The sequence below is a fragment of the Echinops telfairi genome, unplaced genomic scaffold, assembly GCF_000313985.2.
Source record: "Echinops telfairi isolate 266 unplaced genomic scaffold, ASM31398v2 ScPeMD7_5;HRSCAF=22, whole genome shotgun sequence".
Taxonomy (NCBI): domain Eukaryota; kingdom Metazoa; phylum Chordata; class Mammalia; order Afrosoricida; family Tenrecidae; genus Echinops; species Echinops telfairi.
The window spans coordinates 39,751,039-39,768,569 of NW_022103901.1; the positions used below are offsets into that span (position 1 = coordinate 39,751,039).

Consider the following 17,531-nt stretch of genomic DNA (forward strand, 5'->3'; position numbering starts at 1 on the left):
ACTCCACGCCGGCATGTTGTCTTCACACTTTGGAGCACTGGGTTGAAGTGTGGTCCCTCTTTTCCTGTGGAGATAGAAACTTTGTGACCAGCCTATGGCAACCGTGCTTCTACAAGTCTTTGTCCCTGTTTCCAGTTATTCCTTTACGACGAGTTCCCCCAGGAACGCCCTCCTCCAGAAAGCAGAGCGGACTGCCCCCTTGAGCATACCTGCTGCAGGGCAGTGCTGCCCACCAGCCCTGGCGCTCTGCCAGGCCCATTGCTGCTTTTATAGGGCGGTCTTACCAGAGAGCAAGAGCGCGCCCAGGGTCGCTGCCCAATAGAAACTGTTGCTCACAGTGTCGGCGGAGGGCACGTCAGACATTAATTTGGTCAGTGACATGTCACCCCAGGGCAGCTAGCCAAGTGGGGTTGTGGAGAGCAAGTTCTCTGCCCCAGGCGAGTGGGGAAAGCCGAGGCAGCCTCCACCAGCCCTGGCTGCCTGAGGAGATCAAAGAACTGGCACATAGCCACTGAGGGGGTGACTGCGAGGGCCCCCACCTGATAACCTGTGGGTGCTGGCGACGGACAAGGGCTGCGGGAAGAAGGACTTGAGAGAAGTGGCAGCAGGGCACTGAGAGTGGGAGGGGCCTGAGTGAACCCCCACTGGAGACAGACGCCTAACTCAGCAAGCAGCAGGCCAGCGCAGCCGCCAGCTCCAAGCAGAGAGCAGGATGCAAGGAAGGATAAATTTAGCGCCCACTCGAGCGTGCATCGATCTCAAATGTAGTGCTGTCTTTTAAAGGAAAGTGGACGCGGCAGGCTGGTCATTTGGGACGATTTCGCTCGAACAGATAAAAGCCCAGGAAAGCGACCGCTGGTAACCAGCTCAGCCAGCTAGAAGTCCACGGAACCGGAATCCTTCCCCCGCCTCCTTCCCCTCTCTAGGTTTGCTCCCAAGCAGAGGCTTGTTTCTGCAGAGATTGGAGATTTCTGTTTCAGATCCCCAGTGTTCAGCTCCATGGGAAATGACACTCAGCCCAGGCTGATGTCTTTCATGTGCCCCAAGCAGAGGCACCACCAGCCTCTCCTTCCCGCAACTGTCCAGCAACTGATGGCTGTGGGCATCCACCTGCCCCAGGCCAAGGGGACCACTGTCCCTTACAACAGTCCCCCTTCCTGTGGCACTGCCCTGCTCCTCACCAGCCTGTGGCAACCACCAGGGCGCCTTTGTTTGGGAGAGGAAGAACTCCGAGCCTGTCAGTATGTGAGGCCTTCATCCCTGCACTGGGGTGGGGCACCAGAGGTCAGGGCAAGGCTGCGACACTTCCAGGAATTCATGTCCACAGCACAGGCTGACCGTAAAGAAATTCCAGGGAGGACGTGGAGAGTCAGTGGCCTAAATCTCAGCCTCACCTGCGCGCTCGCCCCTGCCCTGTCCACCACCGTGCCCCGGCTTCATGGGAAGAAGAGAAGTGAACTCACGCTGCTCTCTGGGCCCCAGTTAATAATAAATGTGGAGGAAGGAGAGAGGATGTTCAATATTTAAACATTTCAGAGCGCTACTTTTGTTCTGCCAGTTATTGCCCGAGGCCCGCTTCCTGGACAGGCTGCGAAGCCTGTCTCCCTGACCCTGCTGCGACACTGACGTCAGTCGTCCGGACAGAGGGGAGCGGGGCCAGAGGCAGGCAGAGAGCTGCTGTGGCTTAAGGGCAGAGGAGCAGCCCCTGGGAGCTCAGAGCCTGGGGTACCTGGCAGGACTTTCCAAGTTGAAGGGTCGTGTCTGGGGTGGTCGGCACTTCCCATCTCTGCTATTTTCTGTACTGGCTGACCTGCCAAGGAGGCGCCCTGGGCACGGTTAGGAGTCGTCTCTCCATGAGAGTCGGCCTCCAAGAGAGAACGCTTCCAGGTTTCCCACCAGGCAGTGCTCTGGGACTCACTTACTGACACGCTTATATCAAAGGAAAAGCCTTCCTGTCGGGGGAGGCAAAAATATATACATTTGGCCCCAAGACATAATAAAATCATGCGTAAGGATGCAGCAAACTTTAAGTCTCTGAGTTAAAGGAAATCAATACTTTTATGATGAAATATTAATACTTTTTTTTAAATCCAAATGAGTGCGGAGTAGCCAGGGTGTTTTGATGTTGCGGGCGCTCACATTGGCCTTTGCCAGGAAAGCAGGTGAAACAAGAGCCCTTTGAGAAGCTCCTAACGCTGCAAAGCGCCCCTCCTTCCCAGGAGGTCCCCATCAAGACATGGACCTCACCCTAAGTGTCCAGATCAGTTCCCAGGCATTCTGTTGGCGGGACAAGAAAAATTGACTCCTGGTTGGCGGAAATAACAGGGGTGCGCACACTCACGCGTGCACCCACATGACAATGGGAGTCCTGCTCCTGGAGCAAAGAAAAAGAGGAACTGGAGAAAGGCGCTGGTGTGACCACCCAGCTGGCTGCTCCCCTCTGCTCGCCCGCCCACCCGCCCTCTGTGGACGGCCTCAGGGCCACAGCAGATGGCCCTTGTCGAGGTCAGCTTTTTCACACAGTTCAGCCTCACACGTTCTACCCTGGCAAAGAAATACCAGCTCTGGACCCACCAGACCGCAGATCTGCCTGTGAAGAGCAGGTATGAGGCCCACCAAAGGGTGGTCTCCGCGCAGGTCCACGTGTGAGCCTCCCATCTCAACCCGAAGCTGGGAGCCCTGACAGGAAGGGAGCGAAGAGAGCCCGTATGGGTTCCGAACCCACACATCAGGACTGTAACGATCACCAGGCGTCCCTCAGATGTGGACAGCCCACCCCTGGAAGCTCTGTCGAAACCCGTCCACCATGGGGGACCTGCTTTGAAATACCAAGTGTCACAGTGAGAGGCCAGCCCCACAGTGTGGCAGGTGAGACCTGGGCCGATGACCGGAGATGAGTGGGCGCATCCGAGTTCTGGTGTTGGCACGGAATATTGAAAGTGCCAGAAGAACAAACAAAGCTGGCTTAGAAGGACAACCACAATGCTCCTCAGAAGGGAGGGACGGCCAGACGTCATCTCCCAGACTTTGGGCGTGTTATCAGGACAAACTGGCATCACGGTTGGTAAAGTAGAGGGTCAGTGAGCTGGCCTGGCGCCGTGGCTGCCGCAGTGGCAGGCATCACAGCTGTGAGGAGGGCCGGGGCTGGGCCGCCTTTGGTGCTCTTGTGCACAGGGTCAGGACCCACTCGAAGGCACTTAACAACAACGGCTGAAAGTCTGCTAAGAACCCTCGTTCTTCTCTCAGCTGATTTCACATGGAACCTTTGAGCTCAGATCCTGCACATGCTTTAGGAAAGCTCTCTCATGCCATGAACACCAGTGCCTTCCGCCACCCCAGCTCCTAAGTCGAAGATGTTTCTGTGTGCTCTTCTCTCAAAGCGCTGAGTCGCTTTTCCTGCCACGGGCTGGTCTGTCCAAGGACACGCAGCAATGAGAAGCCAGCTTCCAAACACGACAAATGCGGGTGAACTAGTCAGACCAGCAAGCACTACCGGAACCCTCCCAGCACACGGGACAGCACGAGGCTCCCACAGCCTGCAGGAACCACGGCAGCCCGTTCTCCCAGGCCAGAGCTGGCGTCAGCAGCACACCGGAGCCTCTTCCCTGCAGGCCGGCAGCATTTCCCTGAGGCCTGGTCTCCCAGTTCGTCAGGGTCCTTTCTGCTGAACGGCCTCAGTGCAGGGCTATTGAAAGCCTGTTGTGACCAATGTCAGTGGTTGGCTTTGTGTAACTCTCACAGGCTCCTGGTTCTCTCTGGCCCGTGGAGCTCCAGAGCCTTCTGTGGCTGGGGTGTAAGAGCGTGCCATTGGCTGTCGGTCTGGCCCAGTCCCATTCGGTTAGGGTGCACTGGTTACCCCACCCACCCACCCACCCTGCTCTAGGCAAGCAGAGCCTGGGCAAGCAGGTGGAGGACCCAGCAGCAGCTCTCTGCTCCCGTAGCATCTTGGAATCCCAGTGAGTGGGGTCCCCAGACCCTTGATGTTTCCAGCTTGCTGCCATGCGTGCAAGGAGGCAGGGCAGCTCAGGTTTCAGGGGGAAGGGGGGGCACACTAGCCTGAGGGCAGAGAGCCGGCCCACAAGAGGCAGCAGCCATCCTGGGTCAGCTAGACTCTGGAGGTCAGCCTGGGTAGGAACGGTTGTAGTTGGCCCCCCAGCCATCCCGGGCAGGGATTCCAGGCTCAGCTCCCATAGACCCTTAGTGGAGGAGTCGGGCTGTGACCACTGTCTAACCAACTCCCTCTCGCTGCTCTTCCAGCCCTGCCGTCAGCCTCGGTAGAGAGGCAGGGGAGGTGGAAGTCTGCGGTGGACTCTCTAGCCCCTTGGCTGAGAAGCTGTTGTCGAGCTCTTTTCTCTCTAGTGTTCAGACGGTAATGCCCCAGGAAGAGGGAAGGGGCTGGGCGAGGCAGGGAGCCCAGTCCTTCGGAACCAAGCCCACAGCCTCGGCCATACAGTCCACCCTCTGACACTTACTCCCCAGAGGACGAGGACAGCAGCACAGACGTCAAGGTGCTGCCTGTGGTGGGGTTCTTGGGGCTCACATGGGCACATGAAGACCTGGCTCCCTCACCCCCAGGCATGCCTTCCCCAGAGAGCCAGGCACCTCTTAGGGCAGAGCTTGGCGAACAAGCAGGCGACTGAACGCCAGTGTCTTCTTTTCTGCAGGTGTGCCAGTTTAGTCTGGATACAGCGTTCTAGGTTAAACGAGTCCACCAGCCCCAGCTGTTCTGTCTGTTGAACACATGATCCCTTTGGAAGGAAGCAGAAATCAGAAAGGAAATCTTTACACATTTGGAGGTGCGGCTGGTCAGTGCTCTTGGGAGTTACCAGGGGTCAGGCCCTTCCCCGAGGAATGGCTAGCAGACCTGTCCCTGTCATCCTGCGGGTGGGAATGCACACAGCGGGAGCCAGGGCCTTGCTGGCTGTCCCTATCCTCAGCACACCCAGTGTCCCCAGCTCTGTGAGCATATGCTACTCGCGGTGGTGGGTGAAAGGACACACCCCCTCCCCACAGTCAGGTGGCCATTCCTGGAACCTCAGAGCCCTTGCTGGGAGGGAGGGGTCCTGCTGGCCGGCAGGGTGCCAGCTACCCCATAGGTGTTTTACACAGGAGGGGGCCTGGAGGCCTGGCCTGGCCAGGCGTGGGTACACTGGCCTTGGGTTTGTTTGGCTTTCCGTGGTGTAGCCCCCTCCCCCCCCTGCGATTCCACCCTTAGTCTCACCTTGCCAGTGGCATTCAGGCTGGAGCCTGCCTCCAGGCCACCCGAGCAGGGCCAGAAGTGGGCAGGTGGGTCTGCAGCACTCAGAAGTTGCCATCTTTCCAGGCCTGCAGCAGCCGTGATTGAAGACAGTTCTCTCCGCCGCTCCTGTTGCCCAGGTGGTGGCAGGTGCCGCCAGAGTGAGCTGGAGAGGGGAGACCTGCTGTCTTCGGCTTTGTGCACGAGGCTGGAGGCCGGTTGATTTTTCACTGTTTCCCAGCATCTCGGCTGGAGAGAAAGCATGAGCCCTGTGTCGTATGAAAGTGAAGCGGCAGCCGCAGAACCAGCATGCTAATGGGCGGCAAGCTCAGGGCCTTGCGTCCCACGTCCACATCCCAGACTGCCCAGATGCACAGTGTGCCTCCTGCAGAACCTACTTTATTGTATGCTTTTCAATCTGGAGCAAACCCAAACGATGAAGGGACTTCAGAGGTGTGTGGAGAAATGGGGAGATTTAAAGTATTTTCCACACAGTTTTTGAAGCCCCTTCATATGGGTTTGTGTTTTGATTCGACAGGCTCTTCTCCATTCGAAGTCATAGGGCTTTTTCTTCATCAAAGTGGGTGAGAAGTAGGATTGCCGTGAGGCACATCTGTCTGAGATTTGAGCGCCTGAGTGTCTTAGAGTCAGGCCCCTCAGGCCAGGAAGCCACCCTCCTCAAGAGCCAGGGTAAGCTGGCAGCAATTCATGCTGCCCGAGGGTCCAACATGGTCACTGGAGACCCAGAGCCGACATAGCAGCTGACCACCTATGTGGCCAGGGAACAGGCCTTGGCTTGGCTCGAGTGAGGTGGTTTGCTGCTCGCTTTTTAAAAAGAAGATGGGCTTCGGTCCAATGTTTCATAATCTCAGGTGAAAACCGGCAAACCAGCCTTTCTGGACAACCCAGAAACTCTGGCCCCACATCTCGAGCATCACCAACCAGGAGAAGCCGAGGAGCCCCGTCGGGCCCTGCCGTCCCTGTCACGGAGGCCAGTGGCTAGGCCTTGGGGTGTTTGTCAGCGACCAGTGAGGGCCTCTGCGCTTTTTCATCCTGTTGTACAATAGGCTTGCTCTTGTACAAGCAGGGCTGCTTGTTGTACAAGCAGGCCCCGCCTCCTTGTCCTCACTCACCAGGGCACCTGCCGGCCCTTGGAGGCCCTCGACTCTACAGCCCATAGGCTGTCTCTCAGGTGCCTGCTCACCTTGTGTGTGAAGGGTCTGAAAGCAGAGGGGAGGCTGCCCCTGGCATGGTGCTGTGCCCGCCCAGCCTAGTCCCCCAGAGCCAATTCAATTTGTGTCTCCACTGCGAAACCAGCTTTGTTTTTCCAGCTCCCAGGAGCTCTCTGCCTTTGGGCCAGGTCGTGCCACCCTCTCTTAGGGGAAACCATCCGAGGTTCCCTCTGACAGGGCTCCGCTTTATACAGGTTCCGCTGCCACCGGCTCTGCTGTGTCCCCTGGAGTTCCACTCTTGGGGAAGCGCCGCTGTGCCACACAATTGTTCCAGAACGACAGTCGTCTCCCACCAGGTGGCTCTGTTCCTTGCCCGCCTCCATGGGCATTCCCCCAGGAAGGGATTTGGTGTGTTGTAGGATCCATCACCTGGGGCAGTGCTCCTATAGGTCTCGGCTCCCAAGAAGCGGGAGGGCAGGTGGGAGGACAGGGTTAGTGTCCCCTAGCCACCAGTGTCTGGCACCCCTTCTCCCCTCTCTCCACCTTTGCTCGCTGGCTTTTGGGTTGGTGCTTCTCAGCGTCTCTGCATCTGAGCTCGGGGTGAACAGAGTCACCTGAGGTCCTTTCTGGAAGTCGCTACCGTGCATCGCAGCTTACGGCTGAAGGCTGGGCTCGTGCTGCCCAGAAGGATGTAGAATCCCCCCAGCTGCATGCTTTCCCCCTCAGTTCTTGCAGGACTCCGTAACCTTCCTCCCTCAGCGCCTCTCAAGTCTCCCAAGGGTGGGGGCAGTCCTCAGCGCTGAACTGATCAGCGACATCATCATAAACAGGGAAAAGATCAGAAGTGTCAGGGATTCCATCTTAGAGTCACGAAGCGTGTCCAAGGCCTCTGTCCAGGCTTCAAAAGCAAAGGTGTGCCTGACCCGGGCCAGGGGGTTTGCCGTCACCTCATCTGCTGGCGGTGCAAGCTCAACAGTGAGCAAAGAGCAGAGAAGCGTCGACACGTGTGAGCTGGGGGGCTGGCACCGGATCGTGAAAGTCCCGCGGGCTGCCGGAGGAGCAAGCCCATCTGTCTCTGAGGAAGCCCCTGATGGGCAGTCCACCCAGCTTCCGAGGTCACCCCTCCTGTGTTCCAGGGCGCAGGCGAGGGGAGGGCCCTCCTGAAAGTCCCTCGTGTCACTGCCTCGAGTCATGTGGTGTGTCCTGGTTGTCGACGCCTGTCACAGTAGTGAGAGGGGCTGCTGGGAGAGGCTAAGCGCGTGGCAGGCGAGTGTCTCCTGCTTTCACAGAGAGCAGCCCCTTCACCTGCCCTCGTCCCGCTGTCATCGCGCCTGCCTCCCCTCCTCCTCAGGCACTGTCTCCAGTCCCCCATGATGCACCTGACCCAATACAATACGACCTCCGACACTCTCGCCACAGGATCTCCTTGTGACGTTCCCAGGCAGAGCCAGAATGTTATCTGCCCATCTCAGGAGGCTGTTTGCAATCTTCCCTGTGTTTGCAAGGCTTGGGCAGCCCGGCATGTGGGGCTGGCTTCCAGAGAGCCCTCGGCGTCTCCACCAAGGCAAGTCTGGCATGAACTGGGCTGCCCTGCCTGGTGAAGCACGGGCAGGGACAGGCGCTTCTGTTGTGGCTTCAAGCCCTTGCAGTGCCACCCCAGCCCTGGACCCGAAGTCAGAGCGGCTCAGCCCTGGCGCTGCAGAGGGCCGTGGGCGCCCAGGGCAACAGGGTCGCCAGTGCCCCCGGCAGGGAAGCTGGGCTCTGCAGATGGGTGGTAGCCGGGCTTTAGATGCTGGAAAGCATGCAGTGCTGACTGTCGGATCCCTGGCTTGACCCAGATGAAGGCACTTTGCCTCCTGGGCCTTCCAGGCTTGTGGTTGCCATACCTCCCCCAGCTGTCTCCCCAGGGCCTGAGAGCAAGAGTCAGCCTGCTCTCTCTTCAAAGAGTGGGACACATGAACACCTGGTGACAACCTCACCTTTCCTTCGCTGGGGGCTCCTCGTCAACAGAAACATTGTTCCCTGGGACATTGCTCGTACCTGCCCAGCCCTTCTGGGTGTGCCAAACATGCAGCTGATGGTGTGTCTGACAGAGGAAAGCCGGTGGCTGGGCGGGGGAGTGGATTCAGAGTTGGCCCGCCAGTTTGGGAGCCTCGCACTACACCCCTCTGGTCTCCAGTCAGCATGTGGTACCTAGTCACCACCCCAAACCAGAGGGAGGTGGCAAGGGGTGTAAATAGGACCCCCAACTTTTCAAGAGAAGAGTAAGCCCTGGGCTTACTGAGAGGCCTCTTAGAAGACAGGCCGGGCTACCTGCTTCTAAAAGAGTCACCTCAGCCCTGCTGGAAAGTCCAACACAAGGGGCTTTCAGGCCTCTATCTGGGGAGGGAGGGGCAGAGCCTTCCCCAAGGTCCCCCAGGAGTTGGGTCAGAACCTGAAACCCCCACTCAGCCATCTGCACAAGCTGGACCCCCTGCCCTTTCTGTCAGGGACCAGAGAGGAATGCAGGTTGTCTGCAACAGCTGCTCCCCTCTGATCTTGGACCACATGCAAGGAGGGCTGTGTGCCGAAAGAACATTGTCTATCAAAGCAGGCGGGGCATAGTGAGAGGACCTCTGCTCTACACCCCCACAGCCTTCCCGAGTTTGGCGACAGGAGTGCCAGGTGCCTGGGGAGAAGCTCTGGGACGGAGTGCCAGCTGGGCGCTGGATTGGGAGTCGGACAGTGCAGGTTTGGGTGAGGGTGAGAACAGCAGCATGGCCAGGCGGGCCAGGGGCCACAGCCCCTGCTCCGTGGGAGGCCTTCCTTCCACCTCACCACGCCTGCCTGTCCTGCATTGCCACGGATCAACCGGGAAGCCAACCGGGAAGCCCGGGCCACCACGGTCTGTAAGGGCACCTGGCACTGTCAGCGAGTGTGTCTCCTCTGTTGTTCCATATGCTTTGTAAGTCAGAAGCCATGGTCCTTTAAGAAAATGGACGCTAAGCAGGGCAGGACCGTGGTCGCACTGTCCCAGGCTGGTAAAGGGACGACTCACTGGCTGCCCTTTCCTCATAGGCTGCCCCCCAGTCCCCCATGCTGGGCGGGACCAGCTTCTCTCAGTTCACCTTCACAGCTGTTCCCAGCTTAGCTGCTACCCGCAGCTCTTTGTTTGGGAAACTGAGTCAGAGAAGCGTGGCAAGCAGTCACTTGTTCAGGAGCTCAACCGTGCTCTGGGGCCCTGGGGCTCAGGGCCCATCCACTCCCTCCACTGAGAGGACATAGGGCCCTGTGGTGTGAGCACCCAGTCCCAGAGGGTGCTGAGGCTGGGGCAGCTGTCCCTGCTCCCTGACCTCCTGGGACTCTGAGCAGACAGGACCTCTGACATCGAGGGCCTCAGGGCTCCCTCCGGCCCCCCAGAGTGAGGCCTTGCAGCCTTCTGTGGCGGCATGCTGGTGAGCAGCTGTCACCCTAGCTTGTCACCATATTGTCTGGCCCCTTGGCTGAACTGCGCTAGGATGCCACACCAGCCCCTCCAAGGGGCAGCCCAGCTTTCTGGGAGTGGGCTGGGGGCTGCCTTTGGGCTGGCAGGGTTGGGCAGTAAGGTACACCCGCCGGCAGCATGCATCCATGTCTCACCTTGTCTTGCAGGTTTTGCGGTGGCCCAGTGCATAAACCAGCACAGCTCACCGCCCATGTCCTCCCCGTCACCACCGGCCACCAGTGGGAGCCCCAGCGGCAGCACTAGCCACTGCGACTCGGCCAGCGGCAGCTTGTCGTCCACACCCTCCGCAGCCCAGAGCCCCCCAGGTACTGACCGCAGTTGGTGGGAGGGGGAGCGGGAAGACAGCCAGGGGCATGCCAAGCCCAACCCACCACCACCTCCCACGGTCTCTGGGTCAAAGCAAGAGGGGAGTGACCTTTGCACGTCTGTCCTCTGTGACACAGGAACTTCCTCCATGACATGCTGTCCAGCTCTTGGAACTTCGTCCTGATTGGGGAGTGGAGGGGCGCCACCATCCCCTCCATTGATGCACATGAGTGCAAAACTGTTGGTGCAGAGTGTGGGGTGGGAACAGTGCCCCTATCCCACCCAACTGCCACCCACAGAGGGCCAAGAAGCAAAGGCACTAGTGTGTTGAACCACCAAGAGACCAGGCTGCGGGTAGAGCCAGGGCCGGGCAGCCTAGCCCACAGGCCAGTATCCTCACTTCCCTCACCAGGCTGTTGTATCCCAGGGCACCTAACCCAGCCCACTCACGGTCAATAGGTGTGGCTGGGCATGCCCACCTCTCCCGTGTCCCCAGGCCCTGAGTGCCCATTCCCTCTATCTGCATTCATACTGATGTGAGGCAGGCCAGGTCACCCACCCAGGCTCAGTCACGTCTGAGCCTGGGCTACGTAGGGTTAGCTATGCGTCAAGCAGTGGCTGCTGTCTCACCTCTGATGCCCTCTGGGAAATGCAGACAGGTTCCCCCAGAGGCCAAGAGCAAGCCTGCCCCCTCGGCCTGGGCTCGGCCTGGCCTGGGACGTGCAGGGTCCTGCACTTGTGTGCCATGTGTCGCCTCCTTCTCCCTGCACTCGTCCTTGTGTGTGTCCATGTCATGTATCCAAACACAGCCCCTACATGAGGTGGAAGCCCTTGCCCGAGTGAACACTGGACCATACCCATCTCTGCATGAAACTGAAACCTCCAAGACCTCATTGTCAATACCAGGCCCTGGACATGGACGCCGCTCACTGAGCAGGGCTTGGGGCTCCGGAGCTGCCCCCCTGGGCCTATGCCCTGCCCTGTACCCTGCCCACCATGCCCTGGAGGGGTTGTCCCATCTCAAAATCAGGGCCTTTACCCTGCTACCAAGGATGCTGGCAACCCTGGGCCAAGAGTGATGTGGGGTCCTGGCCTCTCCAGCCAGTGCCCCACTTGTGACAGCCCACCTCCTCCCTGCTCTGCAGGCAGAAAAACAGCTCACTGCTGCTGCAGGGCACCTGCTGGGGTGCTCGAGCCACCAGGGAGCAGCTGGCAATCCCTGAAAGGAGCCCGGAGCCAGGGCAGCAGGATGGGGAGGTCCACCTTCACAGGCCTCCCCAGCCAGCCAGCCACATCTTGACTTCCCTTGGGGGATGGTTCCCACATGGGCCTGGTATCCTGCCAGGCAGAGCTGAGGAGCCAGGGACAGGAGGAGTGGCCTCTGTTTGGCCAAGTCCCCTCCCGCAGTTGCCTAGAGTGGCCTACCACTTGGGAGGCTGCCCTGAACCGCCTGCTGCCCAGGCTGCCTCCCTCCTGGGCCCATCCTCAGCCAGATAGCCAGGCCGAGAGCTGGAGCAGAGCGCTGCAGTGCGGCCATTGTCCTCACACCCCAGAGTCCAGGACACTCGCCATGCGGAGAGATTAGCAACCTCAGTGCTGCCTCGCTCCAGAAGGGTCAGCAAGGCTGAAAGTTGACCTAAGAGGAGACGCCTGGCTGAGATGAGCTGAGCCAGGCTGCCCTGAGTGTCCCCCCTTCCGAGACCCAGCCTCAGCGTTGTATCCTCAGGGGGCAGACACAAAGGCCCGGACGTGTGCAGTCACCTCCAGCTGCCCTTCTTGCCAGTCCCAATCCCCTCTCCACCAAAGCATCCGGCTCTTGCCAACCTTGGATGGATGTAGGCTCCCCACCTGGTATGCATGCAGGAGCACCCAGGCTGCAGGGAAGGCGAGGCCCGTCAGCAGCCAAGGAGCTGGCAGGGTCCTGGAGGAAGGAAGGCCCCTTTGACTCTGCCAAGTCACCTGGAGAGGAGCTGACTCCCTCCCCAGGGCAGCTGCAGGCCTGTGCAGAGAGAGGCAGCAGCCCTCTGGCCCAGGCCGCATGTTTGGGCTGCTCTGCCTCACGCAGGGCCTCAAACACTCCTCAGAGGGTCTGGACCCCGCACCAAGCCCTTTATCAGGATGTTGGGCTGCCCAGACTCCTAACGCCACACCCCAGGGGACTTCGCTGCCCCGCTAGAGTGCCCAGTGCTTGAGTTGCCCACTGCCCTTAGAGAAAGTCCCTGATGTCCCTGGGGCAGGGGGCATGCTCAGGGTGTTCTCTGGGAGGGGTGGCGCCCTGGAGGACCTGGGAGCCAGCCTCCTGCTCCCACATGGCTGGGGTAAAAAGCCAGGGTGGCTGCAGCTCCATCCCGGGGGAGAAAATTACAGGGCTGGGGTCAGCCCATTTGTTTTTCCTTAAACATTTCATGGTTTTGGAGGTTGCAAATAACCCCATTTTCAATCCAAATGCAGGCTCAGGGGAGCAGTGTCTGGCTCCCCTGTGTGCACACAGTGGCACCTACAGACACACGGAGGCGGGCACACGCCCCCTTCTGTGTGGATGTGAGAGCCAAGCGGTCCACACAGCCCCTTAGGGCCCCTTCCAGTCTCCCCTTGGAGACGTGCTGCCTTCGGAGCTGTGGTGACCTCTGGCCCTTCCCTAGGGTGCCCGGGTCAGGCTGAAGAGGAGAGAAGGAAGACGAGCTTGGTCCCTGGTGGCGCCTGGGGCCTGGGGGCCTCCCTGTGCCAGGCTGGTCCCTGCTATCCCCTCAGCCCATGGTCACCTTCGTGATGGGAATGGCCTTACCACCCCCTGTGCCCTGGATGTGGGGTCGCAGGCGGCCTCAGGAGGGTGCTCTTTCTCCCTTCCTGGTCTCCCACACTTCACCTGTGTCCCAGGCGTCTCCTTCCCACTGGACGCTCCTGACCGCCCTACTCCTGCCAGTGAGCACCCCCTCCCCGCCCCCACCCACCACCCATCACCGCTGGCTGGGTTCAGGCTTGGTTTCCAGAGGTCACCTATTGGCCCCGGGTGGTTGTGAAGACCACCCTGGGCATTGGGCTCCGACCAGCAGGCGTGTTGGGCTGTCATGTGGGCAGTTCTGCTCGGTGGGTGCGGCCACACTCACTGTCGTTTCTCCTCTGCGTCCGCCCTCTCCCCTCCGACCCCGGGCTTTCCGAGGAGCCCGAGCCCTGGTGTTCCCCAGCAGGACCAGTCCCCGCTGCCCTGGTGCTCGGCATCCATCGCTGCTGCTCTGTGTCGCCTCCTCTTGTGTCCTTGTGAAAGCCCGTGATCTGTCACTGTGTTTGCCTCAGTCAGGAGTGGCAGGAAAGGACGCCGGCGTGTGTTCAGCCTGTCGGAAGCCGACAGCCACGGCGGCCACTGGGTTTAGTGCTTCGAGCGGCAGCTGCCACGGCGCCTCCGCAGCCACCTCAGGCAGGTCTCCCCCCATGCCCGCGTCCGCTCCAGCCCAGTGGGCTACCCTGCCACTCAGCAGAGAGCTGGTGGCTGTGCTGCCCCAGTGACCCCAGCCCCTGAGCCCCTCCTTGGCGCCCCCAGCATCAGCTCGGGGGTGGGCAGTAGTCGCCAGAGAATCAGAATGTCATCGTCGTCCAAACCAACCCAGAAGTCAAACACATTTTCCCTTATTTGTCGGCCACCCTCACAGCCAAGGGGCATGTTTGCTGGGCACCAGCCAATGTCCCTTGTGACATGCAGCCTGGCTTGGGGGCCACCGGACCTGGCCCAGCTGACAGTGCACAAACCCTGCCCACGGGAGCCCTTTTCCTGTCTGATTTGAAAGCCTTTTCTTCCTGTGCTTCTCCCTCCCTCACCAGCCCTGCGATCCTCCCTCCTCCATCCTTCCCAGCCGCATGGGGTTCCCCAGCTCCTGAGGGGACCCCACGCCTGGCTGTCAGCACAGGCCTGCACCAAGGGGACTCCTGGGTGCCCACTCCAGCATGCTCAGTACCTCCGAGCCCTCCTTTGTTTCTCACTGGCCACCAGCTGCCCCTGGGCGCCAGGTCCCGGCCTTCATGTCTGCTGTTGAGAGCAAGCCGGAAGCTCCCAGGGGAGCCACCCTAGCCCCTGTGAAAGCCCGTGGGGAGCCCCCCCACCTTGAGTGGACACAGTTATAAGTCCCCTCCAGGAAGCAGTTCTTAGTGAAAAAAGTAGGGGGTGCAGTATTGCTGGTGAGGGCTCTGTGGTTTTTCTTTTCCTATTATTATAAAACGGAAGAGGAGCTGTTTTTGAGGGGAAGAATTGAGACCTTTTCTATGAAAATCATTGCTGCTTTTCCCGAAGAAGAGGCCAGTCCTGTGTCTGTGGTGTGGTTGGTTTGTCTGTCTCAATAACATCTGACTGCGCCACCCCACCTCCCACCAGGGGCCAGGGGAAGAGACTGGCCAGCCCTTACTGTCCCCATGCAGACCCTCGGGGGAGGGCGGGGGCACGGGAGGGGCAGGCCGCTCTGCCTAGCTGGCCTGACTGGAGAAGCCTGCAGAGGGGTGCTGGGTGGTGACCCTGAGCACCTGGGGAAGTGGCCTCCTTAAGGAGTGAGTGAGCTAGCGAGGGAGGGAGCTGGGCTTCAGGCCAACCAGGGTGGAGGCAGCTCAAGTCCCTGCCTCCATCCCTGTCGGTGCCACTGCGCCCAGACCACGGTTCTCTTGGGGCAGCAGCAGGGGCTGATTCCTTATGGAGCATTGGAACCTTCTGGTACCTGTCTTGTGGGGAGACCCTGGTGTGTGCTGAGGAGGCTCCCAGGAGGCCGTGCTTCCCGCCTTGTCCCATCTCTGTGCCCTTGGCCTCGCGTTCCTCCCGGTTCTCCCGTTGGTCTGCTCTGTGTTCCCTTTGCAGGTGTGCTTTGTTTGGGCTTCGCTTTAACAGACACACACTCACGCTGCCTCACACTCACATGCACTCACACGCAGTCACATTCACACACACACACACACATGTTCACACACTCATACACACACTCTCACACACACACACACACTCACAAACCAGAGTCGTGTGGAGCAGCAATGGCAACCAGGTCATCACTGCCAGTCCCAAGGCCCCAGCTGTTTTCACACTTAACCACTCCACAACCACGACACCGGCACCAATAAATGAGACTTTGCCCCCTCAGGAGCGCTTCAGAAAGCCCTGCAGGACGGCTGGCACGCCTGTCCAGGCAAGCTGCCCTGGAGAGCAAAGCAACATCAGCCCGGCCAGCTGCCCAGCCACACCGAGCAGCCGGGGGGAGTCCGGGGAGGGGCAAAGCCTCCCCAGTCACTCTTCAGGTGCCTCTTGGCCGGGGGAAGGGAGGCTCCCCTCGGCCCTGCGCTTGGTTTGGGTTTGCAAGCTGCAGAGTTTTCCAGAACTGCCTTCTCTCCTTCTGCTTAATTGCAGTGGGCTGTCTCTGGTGAGCGAGAGCAGCCCCTGTGAAGGGCCTGGAGTCTGAATCCCCACCCCCCATTTCTTCCCCTTGCCTGGGGCACCCCCACCCCGAGAGCCTGCCTGCCCCCCCCCGCCCCTGCATCCAGTGCTGTGGTTTCACCCCACTCTGACCGTGCACGAGCCCCCAGCCCTGCCCTCATCCCAAGTCAGGGCAGCCCGGGTCCTGGCCCCTCAGCCAGACATGTCTGCCGGCTGCTATTTCCCCGGCAGGACTCGGAGATGCTCCCTGGGCCCCCAACCTTAGCCACCCGATCCTAACCCCTTGAGCGGACTCAAATGAAGACTTCATCCAAGACGGACGCCAGTGTGGGAGAGTGCCAACAGCTAAGTCCATCTGTGTTTTCTTTCTCACCCCCACCCTACCCACAGATGACCCCATGACTCCTGAACAGCCACGGCCCCACCTTCCTGACCACTTGGCGGTCGTCAGCGAGACAGAAGCAGGCCCCAGGCCCAACAAGAGCCCCGTGAGGAGTGCAGATGTGGAAACAGCCACCCTGTCCCCCAGCCTCGTCCCTGCACCGCAGCCCACCATCTCCCTGCTCTGCGAGGACACGGCCGACACCCTCAGTGTGGAGTCACTGACCCTCGTCCCCCCCGTGGACCCCCACAGTCTCCACACCCTCACCGCCATCCCCCTGCCCCCCGCAGCCACCTCGGGCCAGGAGGCTGGGCCCCTAGAGCCAGCAGGCCCCAGCGAACACTGATCCAGCTTGGAGAGGCCATCCTTGTGGGACCTCCGCACCGTACCCAACAGCCCCTCCAGCCCTCTCCTGAGTTCTCCTGTGTAGAGACACACACCACACACACACACACACACACACACACACACACACACCCCGTACCTCTTCCAGAACAGAGCTGAGCCCTGAAGGGGTCCTGCTGAGTGACCTTGCCCCACCCCCGCCCCATCGCCGTGTGCCCAGAGATGGACAAGACCTGTGGGAAGTTGCACCTTAGATGGGGAGAACTGGGCCGATGCTGCCTGGTCCCCTGGGGTGTTTGTTTCCGCCTGGGCAGCAGATGAAAGCATCTAGTGGAAAAGTCCACACACACACACACACACACACACATCCCCCTGCCCTAAGGTTTGGTGTCAGTCAGACGCGGAGCGGGGAGTTCGGCTTTGCTTTCCCGCAAACGTCCCAGGGCTCTGTTGGCAACTCGCTCTCTGCGTGGCGCTCCGATTTCTGGTCAGTGACTGGGGTTTCTCTCTGACTCACACTCACTCTGCCAGCCTGTGGATGATGATAAAGCCCCTTCCTGGAAAGTTTGGACGATTTTGCAAACAAACTCGGAAGTTACGCATACTCTCGGAACATGGAGCACTGAGAGGGTCAGGGCTGCTTTGGCGTCCCACCTGGGGGAGAGCTGGCTGTGGTCAGGGAGGTCCGCCGGCTCCCAGACTCCGCGGTCTCAGGAGAACTCAGCCGGGACAGCCTCAAGCTGCCTTTTCCATCCTCACCCCATCTGCATCTAAGAAAGACCACGCACGTGACAGACCACTCGCTCCAGACGCCGTGATGGAATCCAAGCAAGGGAAGCTGCCCTCCCCCACCCCCACTCCACTTGCCGGGCACTGTCCAGTGTTCCCTGCCAGATGCAGGTGCCCAGTGACCCCAACTGAGTTTGTTGTCCCCCCTGCTCTCATGGCTCTGAGCACTGCAGGCTGGCAGTCAGAGGCTCAGATGGCCGCACTGGCTCGCTGAGGCGGGTCCCTGGGCTCTGAGGACAGCACCTCCCAGGCTTCAGGCCATTTAGTCGGGGCTGGCCCTCGTGTCCTGGCTGGTGGGGACCGGCAGTGCACGTCCTCGTGCCAGGGTCTAAGAGGAGCCCAGGCACTCGGGTCGAGCCACCTGGCAGCAGGCATAGCCAGCAAACCTAGTAGCTGGCACTGGGGGCCGGGGGGGG

The 17,531-nt window shown here is 60.2% G+C and overlaps 1 protein-coding gene across 8 annotated transcripts in view; it reads left to right on the top strand.

Annotated features, from left to right (window-relative positions):
- CLEC16A (C-type lectin domain containing 16A) overlaps positions 1–17,514 on the top strand; it is a 197,043-nt gene extending 179,529 nt beyond the window's left edge. For 7 of the 8 annotated variants that reach the window (XM_045285553.1, XM_045285560.1, XM_045285563.1 and 4 more), the window contains 2 exons: positions 10,039–10,197; positions 15,990–17,514. In XM_045285553.1, the coding sequence (XP_045141488.1) occupies positions 10,039–10,197; positions 15,990–16,327 (497 nt within the window). In that variant the 3' untranslated portion in view covers positions 16,328–17,514. Of the gene's footprint in view, positions 1–10,038; positions 10,198–13,492; positions 13,614–15,989 lie in introns of all 8 variants that reach the window. The other variant, XM_045285573.1, reaches the window with a different exon arrangement.
- The last annotated feature ends 17 nt before the right edge of the window (positions 17,515–17,531 follow it).